A 19,918-nucleotide genomic window follows, 5' to 3' on the forward strand; every position below is an offset into this window, starting at 1 on the left:
AAAAAATAAAACAAACTATGATAAAAACTGGTAGGACTACAACTGGTCGTGCAGGAGCTCTCTGGTAGGATGAGGAGTCACTGGCGTGCTGCTCTGGTAGGCTGATAAACCCCCTCCTCGGCCTCAGCTGCTCCTCTCGCTCGGAATGATAGTGTAGAGGAGGCGGGTGTAGGGCCAGTAGGATTAGCAGCTTCCTCAGCAGCCCTGGCCTCACATCTGGCGAGCTCCTCTGCCTGGATCTCATCGGTCAGAAAGTCAAGCTTGGGGGGTTTATTTAGCTTCCACACCTGGTAGAAGCATTTGAATCAGGTCTCCTCGTAGCGAGTTAGATCGGCCTCCTTCTCTTGCTTCAACTCTTCATTCTCGCTAATTAGTCCTTCGTTCTCGTGAGCTAATCCCTCGTTCTCACGAGTCAGTTTGTCTAGCCGATCAGTCAAGGATTTGTTGGCTTGGGTTAGCTAATCATTCCCATCAGCCAACCCCTTGAGAGACTCCTTTTGCTCAGTTACAGTCGTCTCCGCCTGTTCCAGCTTGGACTGAAGAGCGTCTGTTTTCGCTCGAGCCTCCACAAATTGATCATTTAGGACCTTGATCAACTCCTTGTAATCGACTGATCGCTGCTGGGCATGACAGAAGGTCATAAGCGTCTGCATGAAAAACAAAAAGTTACTACAAAGCATTAACGTAAGTAACAATCTATCTTGTGGTAGAGCACTTACATTGGTCAGCTGAGCAATCCCTCTATCTAGGACAACATCAACACTGAGTCGAGGAAAAGATTCAAAGCCTTGAATCGTTGATGCATCATGGAGGGTCTGATCAGCTGCCCCCTTGAGTTTGGTGTCAGCAGCTCGGAGTGCCTCGCTTGGGTTGGACGGGCCTGGGGGAGTTAGGCTCGCTGATGGAGGAAGTGATGAAGGAGTCAACTGCGGGATCGTGACTGACCCCTCAGGTTGTCTCCCTTGGCTCGGTGGCATTGCCCTCGGGACCTTCCTCGGGGGAGTGAGACCAGTTCCTTTGCCAGATTTCCTCTTTGGGACAGGAGGAACGATGCAGTGCCTGAACATCTTTGGGTCTGCAAAAGAGGAAAACATGAGATTCGTTAGAAAAAATATATATATAATAAAATGTAAATAAGTATATCACTACTACAATTTTATTAGTCTCGAATCACCAAGTTATTAAACATATTCCTATGACTACTAAACCTGAGTTGAGAATCTGATCAATGAAGTCATCCTCGTCGTCCGAAGATGAGCTAAGTTTTCTCTCAATCTGGATGGCTTTTCCTTTCCCGGACAGAGCGGGAATAGCAGATCTGTACTGAGGCTCAGGCTGAGGCTCCCTAATGATGAGGTCGCCAGGTCTATGAGAAAGCGGAGATGGCCCTGGAGAAAACTGGTCAGTCACTACCTCCGTGCCCGCATTGGACTGATCAGTTGTGTTGTTCTTCCCAGTGGTACTTTCCACCGTCATATTTTGGTCACATGGTATCAGGCCCACCATCTGAAGGCAATCTACAGTGACCAATCTTTTCACGTCTTTATCCTCGGTACTCATGCTAGCCAACGCCTCCACTAGATTGAACATCCCTTGAGTAGGCAAGGGTCGCTGGAACGGACCCGAATGTGTGAAAGCCAAGTTTTTGGCCTTGATGTCTGATGTGAGGAAATATTCTCTGTAATATTTCCCGGGGTTCGACTTATGTGCGATACCGCTAAGGTATGTAATCCCCTTTTGCCTGTGATAGAGGTGAAAGAAGCTCGTGTTCTTGTGGCTGGTGTTAGTCCTGAAGTCGAACAAATAGTGTATCTCATGAGGAGTGGGCTTGTCCCAACCTCACAGAAAGTAGAGAATATACAGTGCCTGGACCCCATTCGGTGCGATCTGGAATGGGGAGACGTTGAAGTAATCCGCTATAGACCGGAAATAAGGGTGTAGTGGGAGTGTCGCTCCTGCGTGAATGTGGTGCCTGGACCAGGCGCAGTATGCTCCATCGGGCCTATTGGCTCTCTGATGAGGGCCCTGGCATATCACGTTCACCCCACTCAAACCCAAAGCTTGGATGTGTTTGTGGAACATCTTGGGATTGAGTTTTGAAGGCTGGGTAGTGAACCAAGAAGGTGCTTCTTCTCTCCCCTTCCATGGCTTTTGAATGGCCAAGTTCTGGACCTCGGTGACAAACTTCTGAGAAGGTGATCCTGAAGGAGTTGCAGTGTGGGCCTCACTGCGTTCCACCACCTTTTGCACCGCTCTACGGGCAACTTGTGGATCTTGGTCCTGGGGAAGTCTATTAGATTTCTTCACCCTCATCATCGACTGTGAAGCTTGTTGAAGAAACTGTTCCTCATGGAGGAAATATAGGGCTGAACGAAGAAGGATCCACTTGAAGTGACGAAGGCGATCCTCGGGAGTACGACTGGTGGAAGATTTTGATGAGGAATCGCTGTTTTGAGGAGTCTCGATTGATTGCGGGATAGATGTATCGAAGTCCGTATGGTTGTCACCTCCCCTATAATCAAAGCGATTCATCTACAAAAATAAATAAAAAATGGGGAGGTGAGTAACCATACAAATAAAATTCAACAAGAACAAAATTTATTTTTATACTTAGAAAAATTTATCTAAGTGGGAAAAAGTATAGCATGCATGGAAAAAAGATTTTTAGTGCTTAAAGGTGCCTAAGAAATGTTTAAAAAATATAGCATGAAGGATGCCATGATTGGTCTTAAAATTGTGCCTAGTGCAAGTAAGGCTTGTGCATCCGACGAGGGGCGTATGAGGGCTAGGCGTGTGTGTCCGGTCGGACACCATAGGCCCGAGGAGAAGCGTGCCCCAGCTGCATGCATCCAGGCATGTACTTGGGCTAAGGGCGTGTCCGAGGAGATGCTTGGCCAGCGTGTGTGAAGAGTCATGAGGTATCCGATCGGATACCATGTGACCGAGGAGGAGACGTGCGAGTTTGGTCCGAGCGGACCAAGCTTGGCGTGCTGCTATCCGTCTGCATCCGAGCCGAGTGCACCCGAGGAGCCCAGCACCAACAGCCCAGGAGTTCCGATCGGACATGGAGTGTCTGAGGAGAGGGAATCCACATGGTTCGAGGAGTGCATATGTGGTCCGATCGGATCACATATTTACCCAGAAAAAATGGTAGACGATCGGCCATATCTCTAAACTTACCTTATTTTTCATACCCAAACTCTAACCATAAAACCCAATCCGAAAAGGCAAGGTCTTAAACCCCCTAACATAAACATGTTTTCTCATCCAAACACACAAACACAAGATCAAAATATAGAAGTTGAAAAGTTCATCAATGTTCTTGAAACCCTCTATGCCATCAAAAACTCCAAAACCCATAATCATGGTTTATACCAAATTGACCTATTTTTCTTGAAATTCCTATGAAATTGAGGGTAATGTTGGGTTACCCATAGCACAAACATCATCAAAATAGTTACCCAACACATTATATCTATGTAATTCATGAGCAAATTCAAGAAAAAACTCTCAATGGGGTTTCAGCCACAACATGTTTTTTCATGAAATTTTTTGAAAAAATAACAACAAGATGAAGGCATGGAGAAGAAGACTTACCCAACTTTGGAGAACCCTCGGTTTTCTTGGAGATTGCTTGAGGAAATGGAGAGCTTCCTCTTGAAGTCCCTTGGAGCTTCGGCCAAGAGAAGGAGAAGCCTTGGAGTTTCGGCCAAGAGAGAAAGAAGAAGAAGAAGGGTTTTGAAATTTTGATTTTCTTGTGTAAGAGAGAATGTGTAAGTGCAGGGGTTATTTAAAGGAAAAAAGTGGGAGTTATCACTTATTTTTGGACCCTTGGCATTCCGGGGCTATTTTTTCTCTCCACGATCATGGACAGTTATTTGCAGTGATCGTGGTTTGTAAGTTGTGGTCTGCTGCATGGCGGGAAGATGAACAGTTATTTTTTAATGTCGTCAACTGTGGAGAAAAAAGTTTATTATGTGAAGTATCAGATAATAAATTTGGGGGGCAAATGTTATCCCCAAAATTTGAAAATGATGATGTGGCAATAGAAATGACAAGTGGCACGGAATGGTTGGGTGATCTGGCTTACATCAATGGAGAGTTTTGATTGCTTGAAAGGTGTCATGACCAACCAGGTAAGTTACATCCAACCAGGAGTGACTTTGCTGCCTAGCACTGGCATGTCCGAGCCAAGTGCATCTGAGGAGCAGTCCCAGTGTCCGGTCGAACATTGGTCCGAGGAGCAGTCCAAGTGTCCGGTCGGACATTGGTCCGAGGAGCAATCCAAGTGTGGTCGGACATTAGCTCGAGGAGAAGGATCAAGAGGGTGCATGCCTTGTATCCGTGGTGAGGCATGGGTTGGTCCGAGCGGACCATGTTGTTGAGTGTGTCCGGTCGGACGCATGTCCGAGAAGATGTGGTCGGACTCATGTCCGAGAAGATGTGGTCGGACTCATGTCCGAGGAGAGACAAAGATGAGGTCGGACACATGATCGAGGAGAGACAATAGGGGTGGTCGGACACATGTCCGAGGAGAGACAAAGGCCTAGTCCTTATGCATATATCCAGCAAGTGCATGACTGTCCAAATAGAGAAATGGCATGCTAGACCAGAGCACTATGGCCGACCCGAAGGTGATATTCATCAACCAGATAAGAGCAACTACGTCAAATTCCCAGAAATGGCTTCACGAAGAATCGGTCTGGGCATACGCGGGAATCTCTCATTCTTCACACAAATTGGGGATTCTGTTGCATTTTGAATATTTCTTGTAATTTAAATATAATACGAATAATAAAATATCCCGATCCTAAGGGATATTAATGTATGACCCTAAGCCTATAAATACATGGCTTATGGGATCAGAAAAGGACTTTTTTCTTGGGCAATTTAAAGTTTTGGTCTGAGTTTTCTAGAGAGAGAAAGTGCTTTTTCTTGAGAGAGAACTCTTTTGTATTATGAGAATTTACACTGAAGAAACTCAGTTGACACTGGTTCATCTGATCTTGAGTGTAGATAAAATAATCAAATCTCTAAGTGGATTAGGCTATTACCAACATATTGGGGCTGAACCACTATAAAAATTGTGTGTGTTCTTTATTTTCTTTATTAAACCGTCTGTGTCGTTTGAATTCTCTTGAAGGTTTGTCGTTTTTGACGTTCTTACGTCGTTGGCCAAAAACGCGGTCAACAATGACATATTTGGAAGAAATTTGTTCTTCAGGATCAAATATGTATTTGAAACAAATTAATTAATTAATATATTAATTTTTGAAATTAATATATTTTTCAAAAATTATTTTTTAAATAAAATGGTATTTTCGAAAATAACATTTAAATAATTAAGATAATTAATTTTGAATTAATTAGTTTTATTTATTTAAATAATGTGAATAGATATTTCTCATAATTCATATTAGATTTAAATTTAAATAGATATTTATTCATTATTAGGTTTAGATATTTTTGAATAAATATTTATTAAATAATAATTAAAAGAAAATGATTGGAACACATCCCTGAAATCAAGGATGTGTTACACGCCAAGGTCCAAGAAAGGGTCTTGGATATTTCTTTTATTTATTTAATAATTGATTTATAATTTGAATTTTAAATTTTAAAATTTAATTAATTATTTTAGAATTCTATCAAATGGAAATAGTTTCAGAATACGCTTAACAAAGAGAAAAATATATTGTATTATTTTTCTCTATCCCTGAAAACTGTCTCTAACCTAATATTCCAAGATCTCATATGTTGAGAATATCTTGTGAATTAGAAATATTTTCCTACCATTACTCTATGTGCTCACACACGTCTTGAGATGTAGAGATACATCTTGGAAGATCTTGGTCTGAGTATTTTGAAAACTTCTTTGGATTGGATGTTCGTTGGAGATACAAAAGATAGCGAAGATTCTTTATAGTTCTTCAACTGGTAAATCCCCATCTTTTTATTTCTTTATGATTAATATTTTTCATGTTAATGGTTCTGATTATTTAAAGTTTTTTTAAATATTTTTTTTTGAAATCTCTGGCCCAACATTATGTGCTTTCCGCTGCACATATGGTAAACCAGTTACCAACAAACTAGAGCAGTCATTAATCTCTGCATGCATTACTTACTGTGTAGGTATAATATGCATTCTTATACTATTACAATATGTATTGAATGGACAAATGTTTATTTTGATGAATGTTTATTCTTAAGAATTGTTAATTGTATGGTATTTTGGGTTTAGGAATTGTTCTAATTTTTCGAGATCTACAAAATTGTAAGCCATATGGGGCATAAGATTTTTTGTAATTTAATTTTCTGCAATAGTATGATTAATTGAAAAAGAGTAAAATCTTGAGCCCCAAGGGTGCCAAGACCTTCTCGACACCATGAGCCCCTGCGCCTGCGACTATGGCACGCTCAGCCGCCCCAGCACCCTGTCACATGCCCGCTACTGCTTGCGCACCAGGCGCCCAGCCCCACGACTGCCCAACGCCTTTGGTGCTCCTCTTACGTTCGTTGACGGGCATGCGCGTGCGTCACAGCGCCTCTGTGGCACCCAGCCGAGCCTCCTAGTGCACCTTGCATGCCCTGCTGCCTAGAGTGCCCAGTTGTGCCCGGCTGCCTTGCATGCTCGAGTCTTTGCGACTTGGTGCTTTGGTTGCTCTTTGAGCCGCACCACCAACCCGAGCCCTAAATTTCAAACCCTAACTCACTTTGCTCCTTACTCGAGACCTAAAGTGATTATTTGTTTCCTTGAATTTGTGGGCTTGGCCAAAAAAAAATTGTTAATTTGAATTTTAAAATTCTAATTAAATTTTGAATTAAGTGGCCTAAGTTCATAATAGACCTAAATGACTAATTAGGCTTTTATTTGCCAAGTTCAATATTTTAAAAGATTGTTTAAAATTATTGAAGTCATTTATAATTCAAAATGGGTTAGATGACATAAAAATAATAGAATGCCCAAAAGATGGAGATGGAGAATCTACATGATGCATTGGTTTTATTTCTATTTATTTTGTAAATTATTGCAAGTGTTGTAATTTTTCTAAAATACCCAAAACACCCGACTCACATTTATTGGCTTATTTATTGTATTTATTTATTTAAATGTTTGAATGTATTAAAAGTGTTTAAGAACATTGTCATGCATTATAACATGCCATTCATATTACCCACACAATATATCTAATTCAAGCATACATCTCATATCAAGTAGAAACATGCTTTAATTAAGAACATCCTCTTTGATTATATGCATTAAATAAATCATATAATTAATCTTGATTAATCTAGAACAAAGCGATAAATTGATTTTAAGTGTTAATTGTAAGACCTATTTGATGATTAATTTTATTAGATAGGGAAATGATATTCTTAATAATTAGAGCATTTATTGACTAGATATTTAAGGATCTATTTAGTGATATGATTAAATCTTTTTTAATGATTAGATGCTTAATGAGATTAGTAATTATTAGAATATCATTTTGTAAATTAATTGGATTAATTTAATTAATTAAAAAGCACAGGATATTTTCAGAAAACACATATCCTAAAATAGTGAGTGGGAGTAGGAGTCATAACAAAAACTCCTATGGTCACCATTATTAGTTAACACCAATGCTTTATGGAATGGGCCTCGAGGCGCCTTTGTTTGCGTCCCCCTAAGGAAGGTTTCTAACTGTTTTATTATTCAATTTTACCTTCTATAAAGAATAGGATTCATGATGTATTTCAAGTTTGACAGGCACACTCTTAAGTTAAGTCATTAATCTAAAATAATGAGTTAAATTCTCAAAACTTAACTAGGCTTTCGAGCAGACTAGTTATGTAATTAACCAAATTTCCTAATATGGTTTAGGATCTTGATTAGGAGGTCGGGAGGCCCATAATTGATTTATTATGCCATTGAATGATTATATGCATGATTATGTGAATTATATTATTATATGATGATAAATGTATGCATATGGGTCCATTTTTCATTACAAGGGCATTTTGGTAATTTGGCCCGTTGAAGGCACATGTGTATATTTTCATGCATGTTGGTGAATTTTGAATAAGGCCACATCATAATGTGGATTTTTTTCAGCCATTCGGCATGAGACGATCTTAGAATGCAAGTTATCAGTTTGGTCATAATGGGGTTAATTTCGGGGCTCGGGGTGAGTCTCGGGGCAATATGAGGACTAGTACATTTCCAGGAATTAAAGGATAATGGGATATGATTTATTATCATTTAAGGATATTTAGAATAACGGGAATTGGAGGGTGTTAATTATGATTAACAAGATAGATGGGAAATGACGGTTTTACCCTTGGTAACCTTAAGAGGACTTTAAATGACCTAGGGGCATTTTGGTCTTTTGACCTTAAGGATTATATCAACCATTAGAAGTTGTAGAAGGCTGTAGAAAATAGAGCTTCTTTCTTCTCCTCCCGTTCATCTTCTTCTCTCCTTCTTTCTTTGAAATTTGAAGCTCCATTTGAGGAACCAAGCTAGGGAGTGAGCCTTAAGGGTCTAGGGTTGTGTTCCACCATTGAAGAGGGTTCCAAACTGAGCTTGTCGTAAGTTTTCAACCATGAAATGTCTGGTTTCTTGCTTTGTTTTTAGTTGTTTTTAAGTTGGAACTTTGAGTTGGATAGTGAGAATTGATGAGAGTTTTTGGCAAAGGTTGCTTGGTTATGATGCGTAAGACTTGTATGTTGGGTATTTGGGAGTTTGAATGAGGTTTTGAAGCATGTTTTGAACATTGGAAATGGAAAACTCGAAGGAGGAAGAACCAGGGCTGTTTCAGCCTGGTCCTAGTGCTATAGCGCCTAAGGGAGGGCGCTTCAGTGCTAGCCAGGGCAAATCAACTCTGGTTGTAGCGCTACCCTGCTTTTCTTTATTCACATTTTGGGCACTTTTGAGGGTTTTTGGCTCGGGGTTTCAATTCCTAATGTTTGGGATTGAATTTACTAATCGTTTGAGTACGATTCGAGGTCCTGGGAGTGAGGTTTAGGTAAAGAACCTTTTATTGTTGATTTCATTAATTGGATTCCATATTTGGTTATGACTAGGTGACTGCTAAGAGATCAAAGGATTGATCATTCTCAAGAGTCATTCATTTTTTATTTCTTGCTCGAACTAGAGGTAAAAAAAATGCACCCAGTATGTGATGCATGATAAATATGTGATTAGGGCATGCCATGAATATTGAATATGAGATTTTATTAGAGCTTGAGTCTCTATAATTGTACATGACTATAATTATGCTAGTGATTTTTAAGTAAGCATGCTGAATGCCCTACATTTGGATATTTGACATATGATATATGCCTGATTGCATTGCTTACTTGTGAATGGCACTGACTCTTTAGTCAAAATCGGCAATGATATCGGTATTAACTGTGAAGCTGTGACTCATTAGTCAAGTTCGACAGTAGTACTGAGCACTGGTCGTATGGTATTGGCTTAAGAGTCAAGAACAGTTTTAGCGTGTTTAACGCAAACCGAAAAGATTAGATCTAATTGACATAAGCATTGAATGACTCATCATGAGCATTAATGCCCGACCGACCTCAAGTTCGATGAAAACTAAAAGCGCTTGTCTAGCCTAATGGCTAGTTACTTAGAGCCAGGGCAAAAGGCCCAGGTGACTGCATCATCACATGGCTATGGGCTACAAGCCCCAGTATGATTATCAGAATCTCAAGTGTTAATCACTCATCTAGTTTAAGTTAGTGATTTACTCATCAATCACTCATCTAATTTAAGTTAGTGACTCACTCATTAGTCACTCATCTGATTAGGGCTACACGTCCCAGCATGGTTATCAGAACCTCAAAGTGTTAAGCACTCATCTGATTTGGACTATAAGCCCCAGCATGGTCATCAGAACCTCAAAGTGTTAATCACTCATTTGATTAGGATTGACTTGATAGTTATCCATATAGGAGGGCAGGTTCCACCATAATTATCTGAACTTATTTGCACGCATGAATAAAGCTATTATTGCTAGGCATGCACATTATGATTTAGAAACATGTTATTACTGTTCATGAGCATATTGAGTTTTCTTGCTGAGCTTCGGCTCACGGGTGCGATGTAGTAGTAGTAGTAGTAGTAGTAGTAGTAGTAGCAGTAGTAGCAGTAGTAGCAGTAGTAGCAGTAGCAGCAGTAGCAGTAGTAGCAGTAGTAGCAGCAGTAGCAGCAGTAGCAGTAGCAGCAGTAGCGGATTTCATGGTCCCTTGACTTGCCAAACGGTTTCCAGTATGCCTATACAGTAAGTCTTTACACACATGATAGTGGCAGCCAGGTTATCGACGATTCTACAAAAGGCGGCCGCTGGAAAACCCGACTTAGCGAATCACTTCCAGGCGGGCATGAAATCTATCTTGTGCCAGTGGCTCTTGTGCGCCTCATTTATGTAGTAGTAGTAGCAGTAGTAGTAGTAGTAGTAGTAGCAGCAGCAGTAGTAGCAGGAGCAGCAGCGGCGGCGGCGGCGGTAGCAACGGCAGCGGCAGCAGCGGCGGCGGCAGCGGCAGAGGCAGCAGCGGCGGCGGCGGCGGCAGAGGCAGCAGCGGCGGCGGCGGCGGCTGCGGCAGTGGCTGCAGCGGCGGCAGCGGCAGCGTCGACAGCGGCGGCGGCGGCGGCAACGGCGACAGCGGCAGCAGTGGCGGCGGCAACAGCGGCGGCGGCGGCAGAGGCAACGGCAGCAGCAGAGGCGGCAGAGGCAGCGGTAATGGCAGAAGCAGCGGCGGCGGCACCGGCAGCGTCGGCACCGGCGGCTGTGGCGGCGGCGGCAGCGGCAGCAGCGGAGGCAGCGGCGGCGGCACCGGCAGCGGCGGCAGCAGCAGCGGCAGCGGCGGCAGCGGCAGCGGCGGCAGCGGCAGCGGCGGCAGCGGCAGCGGCAGCGGCGGCAGCGGCAGCAGCAGTAGTAGGTGCAGTAGTAGTAGTTTGTAGTGATAGCAGCAGCAGCGGCAACAGCAGTTGTAGGAGCGGCGGCGGCGGCAGCAGCGGCGGCAGCGGCAGCGGCAACAGCAGCAACGGTAGTGGTAGCAGTAGTAGTAGTTTGTAGTGATAGTTTACGTGGATTTTGGTTCAAAACAGGACTTAGTTGGAAACTCATAGCAACAATTATGGATTTTATAAGTTTAACCTATAGTTTAAGAATATTAATTATAACATAAGGTTTGATTAATATTGCTGGTTCTAGAAATATTATTAATTATAACCTAAGGTTTAGATAGAATTAATAAGAGCATGACACTTGTCATAATTATATTGATTAAGGATTTAAGTATTTTTTATTAATAATTTAATTAAAAGAAAGATCTAGAAGCTCTAGAACCTTCCAGCAGCTGTTAGGATCGTATTTTTACTCAGTCAAAGCTGTTTACTCAATTCAAAATATGCTGAAAAAGTGCAAATACGTGTTTGATATATCAATGTATGCCGATATATCGTCGCTATAGGGGTCGATATATCGCCTACGGAAGATATAGAAAACACGTCAACTTTGCACGAATGATTGAACGAGGCTCGGGAATATGGGGGAGGCGATATATCACCTTTAGGGGGTGATATATCGGCTCCAACTCTCATTTTTGAAAGTTTGTGATTTTAATTTTAAGAATACCCTCAACCACTTAGACCTGTATTTGAACGATTTTGACAGAGTTCTGGGCATCTGTTGAACAAAAATTCAAATCTTTTTCATTTTATATTCATTTATTTATTCAAATTAAAAAGTGTTAGTCTCACTCATTGAACTCTATAAATAGGACCTAGTACTCAGCCATTTTCTTCATTCTTCAAGCATTTGTTCAGAGCCTCCAAGTTGCTAAGGTTACTATAGAGAGAAACACTTGATTTTTGGGTTAAATGCTTTATCATTCTAAGCTTTTCTAAACACTTGGGAAGTGAGATATAGTGAGATTTCGGTATCAAGGTTTAGATCAATTCATAAGATCATTTAAGGTATTCTTATCCTAAGATCAATTCTTTATGGTTATTTAGTTTTCTTTTATTTTCTTTTCAAATCCTAACTCTTGTTTATGATTCTTGGTTAGGTATTTAAGTTTCTTGAAACTTAAGGTTCTTTTCGGTAAGTTTCTACTTGGATGGTTTAGTTCTCTTTTCATCTTCATTCTTTAGAAATACTCATGGTTTTGCTTTTGGTTTTTAGGAGTGTTCCAATCCCATTCTTGTTCTCAAATATCTTGGTTTTTGGTAAGAAAAATAGGATAGATTATATATGCTTATATGTTAATGTTATGATATGTATATGTATAATTATGTTTTGTAGTCCTTGGGCATTTGACTTGCTTAGATAGCAAGTCCCAAGAATATGTTTTGTAGTCACTTGGGCATACGACTTGCTTAGATAGCAAGCCCCAAGAATTTTTATCATTTTCATGGTTTAGAGTTATGATTTACCCTACCTCGATTAGTAGACAAAGGACCTAGATGAGTTATCATATACTACCATGTGATCTAACCTACCTCGATTAGTAGATAGAGGATGTAGATGGTTTTATCACATGCCATGTTAATGAGTCAATGACCATTAATATTGTAGTCCTATATGATGTACGTTTTTTTAGTTATATGTTTTATAGTATATGTATATGTTATAGTCTTATGTTTATGATTTATGTTGTTAGTAGATTTTCCTTGTTGGGCATTAGGCTCATTCCTTTATTTTAGTTTGATGCAGGAAAATGATTATGGAAGGCAGAAAGATTCATGGCAGCTTGGCTTGTGTGTTGAGGATGAATGAATTGAATGGACTGCGTGACGATCGAGGATGACATTTTTTTAGTCTTTTAAATTATGTCTTTATGTATTTCTGCATTTAATATTTAAACAATTAAAGTTTATGTTTTATAAACAATGGGATCCCATACCATATCACATTTTATTTTATAGTTTTACCTTATCTTGTATTGGTACAATGTTTTGGGTTTTGAAAAAATGTTATGTTATTTATAATGTATGTTTCCAAAATTAGTAGCTATGTCTAGTAGTTTTAATGATCCAAGGTCTTAGAAATAGTTGGGTCATTACAGTTGGTATCAGAGCAGCGGTTCATATGCATGACGTTCTCCTTGATACACACGCCCAAGCTCCGAATCTAACCGCCAATGTAAGTGTTTATGTTTATTATGCTTATGTTTATGTTTATAGCAAACGTTTTAGTCCTTATGTTTTCAGTTAAGAATGGATGGAGCCTTGACCTATGAGGATATCCGAGCTGTTTACCCAAAAATGGCACCTGATGACGTGTCAAGAATTTCTTACACGTGGCTGGCATGTGGCGGTTTCGAGTGAAGAGATCATGTTTGACTGTCGACCAGATAATTATTGATTCGTCAAAGTCTTTTGATGAGGTGCGACCAGTCTGGTCGCATATCGCATACTCTCATCTACTTCCTTTGGGATACGCATTATTGTAATAATTACATTTATTATATTTCCTTTTATTACATTGATACGCTGATCTTAATTGTAATTAAGGCCCATCAGCCCATGTAACCCTCTTGAACCTATAAATAAGAAGAGGGGGGCTCAAGGAAGGGACTTTTTTACTTTGGAACTTTTGGATCTTTAATTTTAATATTCAGAGAGAAAAGCATAGTGTAATTATCCTCCGAAAATTGTAATACCCCCACGACTTGTGAAACTCAAGAATCCTTATTCTTTGATCACAATATTGGGATTCAATATCAATAAGAACATTACGTGGATGTAGGACGCTACCATCTCATTGGGGCCAAACCACTATAAATCACTTGTGTCATTTTCTTTCCATTTGATTCTCTTCTTGATTTCTCTTGTTCTTTGTCGTTTATTTGACTCCGTGTCGTTGGCCAAACCAAGGGTCAACACGAGCCATTAAGGCTTTGAAAAGGATTAGAGAGCCAAGGGATACAGTAGGAGTGTTAGAAAGAATCACTCAGAGATTAATCTTATTCCCCAAAGAGATAGTTCATCTTTAGACTACTAAGAAAATTATAATGAGAGATATGGAGCAATATGTCTTAGTAATTAGGCTTTTTAAAGATTTTCCTTCTGTAATTTCAACTTTAGAAGAAATATGGGAGACTATAGATGATGAAGATGATTTACCGGTAGCCATGAGATATTATTTTCTCATTCTTAGGTTCACCTCCAAGTTGGAATTTCAATTCACAAATGAGCAAAAACATAGAATCTTTATGAATCTTCCCCGAGGAAATTTTGAGGCTCAAGATAATGATGATTATGAGGAGATAGATGATGATATGTTAGATGAAGGGTCAGATGTAGAAGATCCTGATTTTTAGATTCACCCTAGTTATGTTAGTTTATTTATTTATTTTGCATTTATAATTGTACTTAGTGAAAACCTTTTTCCAAATGAATATTATTGTTATTTTTGAATGACATGTATGAGTTTGTTTTTTTTTTTTACAATCATAATAAATAATGACCAAGTTCGGTGTGGGTGGATACAAATCAATGGACTGAGTTCTATATTAAGAGTTAGGGGGCCATAGTAGTGGGAACGATTTTACTGATCCTAGCCCTCCCTCAATATGGTTAACTTGGGAACAACGACGAGTTTCAAGCCTGAGAATTAAGTCATATAGGATGATTAGAAACAGACTTAGAAAATAATAAAGATGGCTTATTTTTCTAAGTATAGAAACACACCCTAATTATAAAGAAGGCTTACATAATTCTCCACAAGAAATCATAAGTAGTAGGTCCGAGTTTTGTTTGCTTAGATTAAGTTTTGCCTTAGAGCCTATTAGGGTAAGTTCTAACATGTTTTTCTCGACTATTAGAACTTTGTTGAAGATGTCGCTTAGAAGGTCTGCATGCACAAGCGCCAATGCCTCCAGCACCGCTCATGAGACTAGTGGAGCCCCTCCAGTTCGCAGAAAGGGAACGCGTGCTACCAATACCGCTGCTAACAGAAGTGCATTGCCGCCTCCGGTGGACAACACCGCTGAAAATGTCAGGCTACGACAACAAGTGGAAAAACTACTGCAGTAAGTTTCTACTTGGATGGTTTAGTTCTCTTTTCATCTTCATTCTATGGAAATACTCATGGTTTTGCTGTTGGTTTTTAGGAGTGTTCCAATCCCGTTCTTGTTCTCAAATATCCCGGTTTTTGGTAAGGAAAATAAGATATATTATATGTGCTTATATTTTTATGTTATGATATGTTTTATGCTATGGTATGTATATGTATAATTATGTTTTGTAGTCCGTGGGCATATGACTTGCTTAGATAGCAAGCCCCAAGAATATGTTTTGTAGTCGCTTGGGCATATGACTTGCTTAGATAACAATCCCCAAGAATTTTTATCTTTTTCATGGTTTAGAGTTATGATTTACCCTACCTCGATTAGTAGACAAAGGACCTAGATGGGTTATCATATACTACCATGTGATCTAACCTACCTCGATTAGTAGATAGAGGACCTAGATGGTTTTATCACATGCCAAGTTAATGAGTTAATGGCCATTAATATTGTAGTCCTATATGATATACGTTTTTTTAGTCATATGTTTTATAGTATATGTATATGTTATAGTCTTATGTTTATGATTTATGTTGTTAGTAAATTTTCCTTGCTAGGCATTAGGCTCATTCCTTTATTTTTAGCTTGATGTAGGAAAATGATTATGGAAGGCGAAAATATTCATGGAAGCTTGGCTTGTGTGTTGAGGATGAATGAATTGAATGGACTGCGTGACGATTGAGGATGATGTTTTTTAGTGTTTTAAATTATGTCTTTATGTATTTCTGCATTTATTATTTAAACAATTAAAGTTTATGTTTTATGTTTTATAAACAATAGTATCCCATACCATATCACATTTTATTTTATAGATTTACCATATCTTTTATTGGTACAATATTTTGGGTTTTAAATTTTTTTATGTTATTTATAATGTATGTTTCCCAAATTAGTAGCTATGTCTAGTAGTTTTAATGGTCCAAGGTCTTAGAAATAGTACAAAAGAGGATCTAGGGTTAAACCCTATTTTGCCGCTTAGGTCGGCTGGTTGTAAATATTTTATTGTAATGAACCTTTAAATTATATTTTGGGATCCCAATGTATACAGTAAACGTTTTAGTGAAACGTTATATCTTAACCAAAAATTTTAACCCTAAATCGCTAATCATACTTAGTCACACGATTATGGACAAATGACTCGATTAGTGAGTTTAACAATTTTTAAAATGTACACCGTAACGGTCCCTCGAGTTTAGGGCATTACAACTTGGTATCGGAGCGAGCCAAGGGAAGGGTTCCTGAAAACAAGCTAGGCATGTTCACTCATCATCAAAGATAGCTTCACTCAGGGTATGGTAACTATTTCTGTAGTTATGTGCTTAACTGCTTAAATAGAATGTAAATGCTTTACCTGCACATTATAGTAGGGAGCATGAGATTCTGATAGAGCCTGGCTCTTGACTATTAAATGATTATATGATTACATGCTCCGTGAACATATATGAATGTTATTATATGATTACATGCTCCATGATTATATAAATGTGATAATTGCATGATGCAGTTGGAAGCATGGTGTGAATGTTTGAAGAGTAGGGGTTGTGAATTGATGAATAAATGCTATGGGCATGTGTTTACCACTGCAGTGGGTTTGTGGATGTAGTGTTGTAATATTGTTCTCGTGAGGAAAGCTCTTGATATGCTCATCATGTTTAATGGGTCAAGTTATTGACTGCAGATTCCACCAGCAGGTATGTATCCAAGGAAGATAATGAGATCTGGTGGGGGTTATACAGAGGCTGGGAATTACAGCCAGGGTTTGAGTTCTTCATCTGCCCCTCAGAATTTCCAGCAAATGTTTTATAGATTTGCAATTGAGATTACAGAGGCAAGAGGAGGAGGAGGAGGAGATTAGGTGTTTGAAACAGTAGCAGAATTTGTCAAGGAACACCTCTTCTTTGCTATGCCAGGAGTGGCACCAGTATTGGTTCAGCCTAGGGTTGAGAAAAGATGGGAATTTCTTTGTGGAAGATTTCAGAGTATTACCCTGCAGTCTTTGAGGGTGGCCTAGATCCATTCAGAGCTGAGCAATGGATGGGCATGATCAGTTCCATTCTCGATAGTATGGGGCTGGTAGGTCACGATAGGGTGATCTGTGCTGCATATGTATTACGGGATGATGCCCAGACATGGTGGAAAGTAGTATCCTAGACACAAGATACATATGTGATGGAATGGAAAGAATTTAGGTAGTTGTTCAATGAAAGGTATTACTGTAATGCAGCCAAGACTGCTAAGATGAATGAGTTTCTGAACCTCGATCAGGGAAATGCAATAGTAACCGAGTATATTAACAGATTTAATGGGTTGTCCAAGTTTGATTTTGACATGGTACCCACAGATGTAGCTCAGAAGGAAAGGTTTATCCAGGGATTGAATCCCAGAATAGCCCAGGGCATTAGAATTGCCCCAATGCATGAAATCTCTACCTACACTCATGTGGTAGGGAAGGCTCTTGCTATTGAGAGAACATGAAATCAGATTGAGAAGAAGAGTGCCGGAGAGCACGAAGCTCAAGTAGTGGCACCTCCATTTATTGGATCGAGCAAGAATAAGAACTGGAGAACTTATCTAATATGCGCTCAGTCTTAGAGGCATCATCTGAGGAAATGCCAAGCAAATGCATGTTTCTTATGCGGAATGGTGGGGCATTTCAAGAGGGATTGCCCAAGTTAAGAGACAGATGAGGAAAAGGGGATGGACAGCTCGACTCCAGCTCGAGTGTTCGTTCCAAAGCAATCAGAGTCGGAGATTGAGACTGAGACTGAGGTTGGTTCCTTAGGGGTAGTAGGTCAGCTTTCTTGTTTTAATTTTTGTATTATGGTGAATGGTTTTGGTACCATGCTACTTCTTTGTTTGTTGCATCTAGAGAAGCATAGACTTGTTGTGCAGATTGCGTGGTTATGTTGTGATGAATTAGATTATGATGGAAATGACTCATCAGTTGGTTTGATAAGGTTGGTTATGACTGACCTCAGTATGATCCTGGATTTGGATTGGTTAACAAAGTGTGAGGCAATGCTAAATTTCTAGGAAAGGATAGTAACTATTGGGTTTGAGAATGGGAAACCCTTGTGGTAGTTGGCATTGTGCATGGATTTTGTATGTTGATGACATCTGTATTTAGAGCTAGAGATCTATTGCAGGGGGGATGCATAGAACTCCTAGCTAGTGTGGTGGATACCACTTAGGTTGTTCTAGTGGGATCAGGATAGACTGTATTAGTGTATGAGTTTTGGATGTATCTCTAGAGGTTTTGCCAGGGTTATCTTTACATAAAGAGATAGAATGGTGATTGGATTGGTGTCAGGGATGGAATCAGGTCTAGGGCACTGTATTGAACAACTTTAGCAAAGATGTAAGAACTAAAGGCTCAGTTATTGAGTAAGATATTATTCTCTAAGGTTGATGTTTGATCTGGTTAGTACTAGCTAAAGATCAGGGAGAAGAATATGCAGAAGACTGCTTTTGTATCAGATAAGGGTACTTGGGGTGCTGAGTTGTTTTGATGAATTAGATGAACAGAGTATTCAAGAATTATCTGAATTGGATTTGTGATCGTCTTTATCGATGATATTGTGGTATATTCTCGGTTGGAGAGTTGCCAAGGTCAAGGAACGCCTTAGAGGGTAGGAGTTTCCTTGGACGGGCAGGATATTATATGTATTTTGTGGAAGAGTTCTGAGTCTTCTTAGAGATCATAACTAGTTATAGGTTGTTATGACACCTTATTGACAGGGAACAGTGATTGCCTAAGCATCATGTTAGTTGAAGAGTATGGCCAAAACTAGAGCAGAGTTACTAGTGGGGCCAGATGGCCACCATTATGTTGATTTACTCTGGTAGAGAGGATTAAAAGAAAACAGTTATAAGAACCACAAATGGGAGAATTGAGGGGAATGTCTAAGCTGGATTAGCTAAAGATTATGCAGTGCCAGGTATGAGTTTATTGTGGTATAGGGATCAGACTTGGGATCTGATGGACACTGGGATTAAATGGGGGAGTCTAGATGAATCTCATACTACCGTCTTATTCTCTTCATCCAGACATCATGGAAGATGTAACATAATCTGAAAGGTTTATAGTGGTGGTCTGGGATGGAGAGGGACATAATGGAATACATGACAAATTTCTTAACATGTTAGCAGGTCAAGATAGTATCAGAAACAAGTAACATAGCTGATCATTATTCAGATTTTGTGTGACAGAGGTAGTACGCCTTCATAGAATTCGAGGTCTATCTTATCAGATGAAGACTCTATTATTACTTCCATGTTTTGGGAAAGGTTGCAGAAGGCGAAGGGTATACAGTTGGAGTTTAGTACAGTTCATTATCCTCAGACTGATGGTAAATCAGAGAGAGTTATCCAATTATTGGAAAGGCACCTTATGAGTTGTTGTATCGAGGAGCATGTATATCGCCCATTCATTTGGATGAGATGTTATAAATGGATCCTGAGGTAGTTCAGGGGACCATTGAGGTTATTGAAAATGTTAGAGCTTGGATGCCCACTTCTCAGAGTAAATGGAAAAGTTATGTTGATTTGAAATGCAGGAACATGGAGTTCCAAGTGGAAGACTATATCTTTCTTAGAATATCACCATGGAAAAGGGTGAGGAAATAAAGGCAAGTTGAGCTCTAGATTAGAAAGAACCGTTTGAATCCTGGACATGATCAATCAGGTTGCCTATGGATTGGCCTTATCTTTGGCAGCGTCAGCTGTATATAGTGTATTTTATATTTCCATGTTGAGGATATGGGTTACAAGAAACTCATGTGTTGAGTTGTGAGAATCTAGAAATAAAGGCTAAGTTATCCTGTGAGGAGTAGCAAGTTCAAATTTTAACAAAAAA

The 19,918-nt window shown here is 39.6% G+C and overlaps 1 protein-coding gene across 1 annotated transcript; it reads left to right on the forward strand.

The window, feature by feature from the left end:
• Positions 1 to 10,287: 10,287 nt before the first annotated feature.
• Positions 10,288 to 11,066, forward strand: LOC133792251 (uncharacterized). The gene is made up of 2 exons (XM_062230159.1): positions 10,288 to 10,369; positions 10,477 to 11,066. The coding sequence occupies exons 1-2, from the start codon at positions 10,288 to 10,290 to the stop codon at positions 11,064 to 11,066; spliced, it is 672 nt and encodes a 223-aa protein (XP_062086143.1).
• Positions 11,067 to 19,918: the final 8,852 nt, after the last annotated feature.

Source organism: Humulus lupulus, chromosome 7 (genome assembly GCF_963169125.1).
Source record: "Humulus lupulus chromosome 7, drHumLupu1.1, whole genome shotgun sequence".
Taxonomy (NCBI): domain Eukaryota; kingdom Viridiplantae; phylum Streptophyta; class Magnoliopsida; order Rosales; family Cannabaceae; genus Humulus; species Humulus lupulus.

Bases quoted from the DNA above. Each gene is read 5' to 3' on its own strand.
- LOC133792251 (XM_062230159.1), top strand. From the start codon at position 10,288: ATGATAGTGGCAGCCAGGTTATCGACGATTCTACAAAAGGCGGCCGCT. The intron at 10,370-10,476 runs GCATGAAATCTA...TAGCAGGAGCAG, and splicing joins AGCGAATCACTTCCAGGCGG to CAGCGGCGGCGGCGGCGGTA.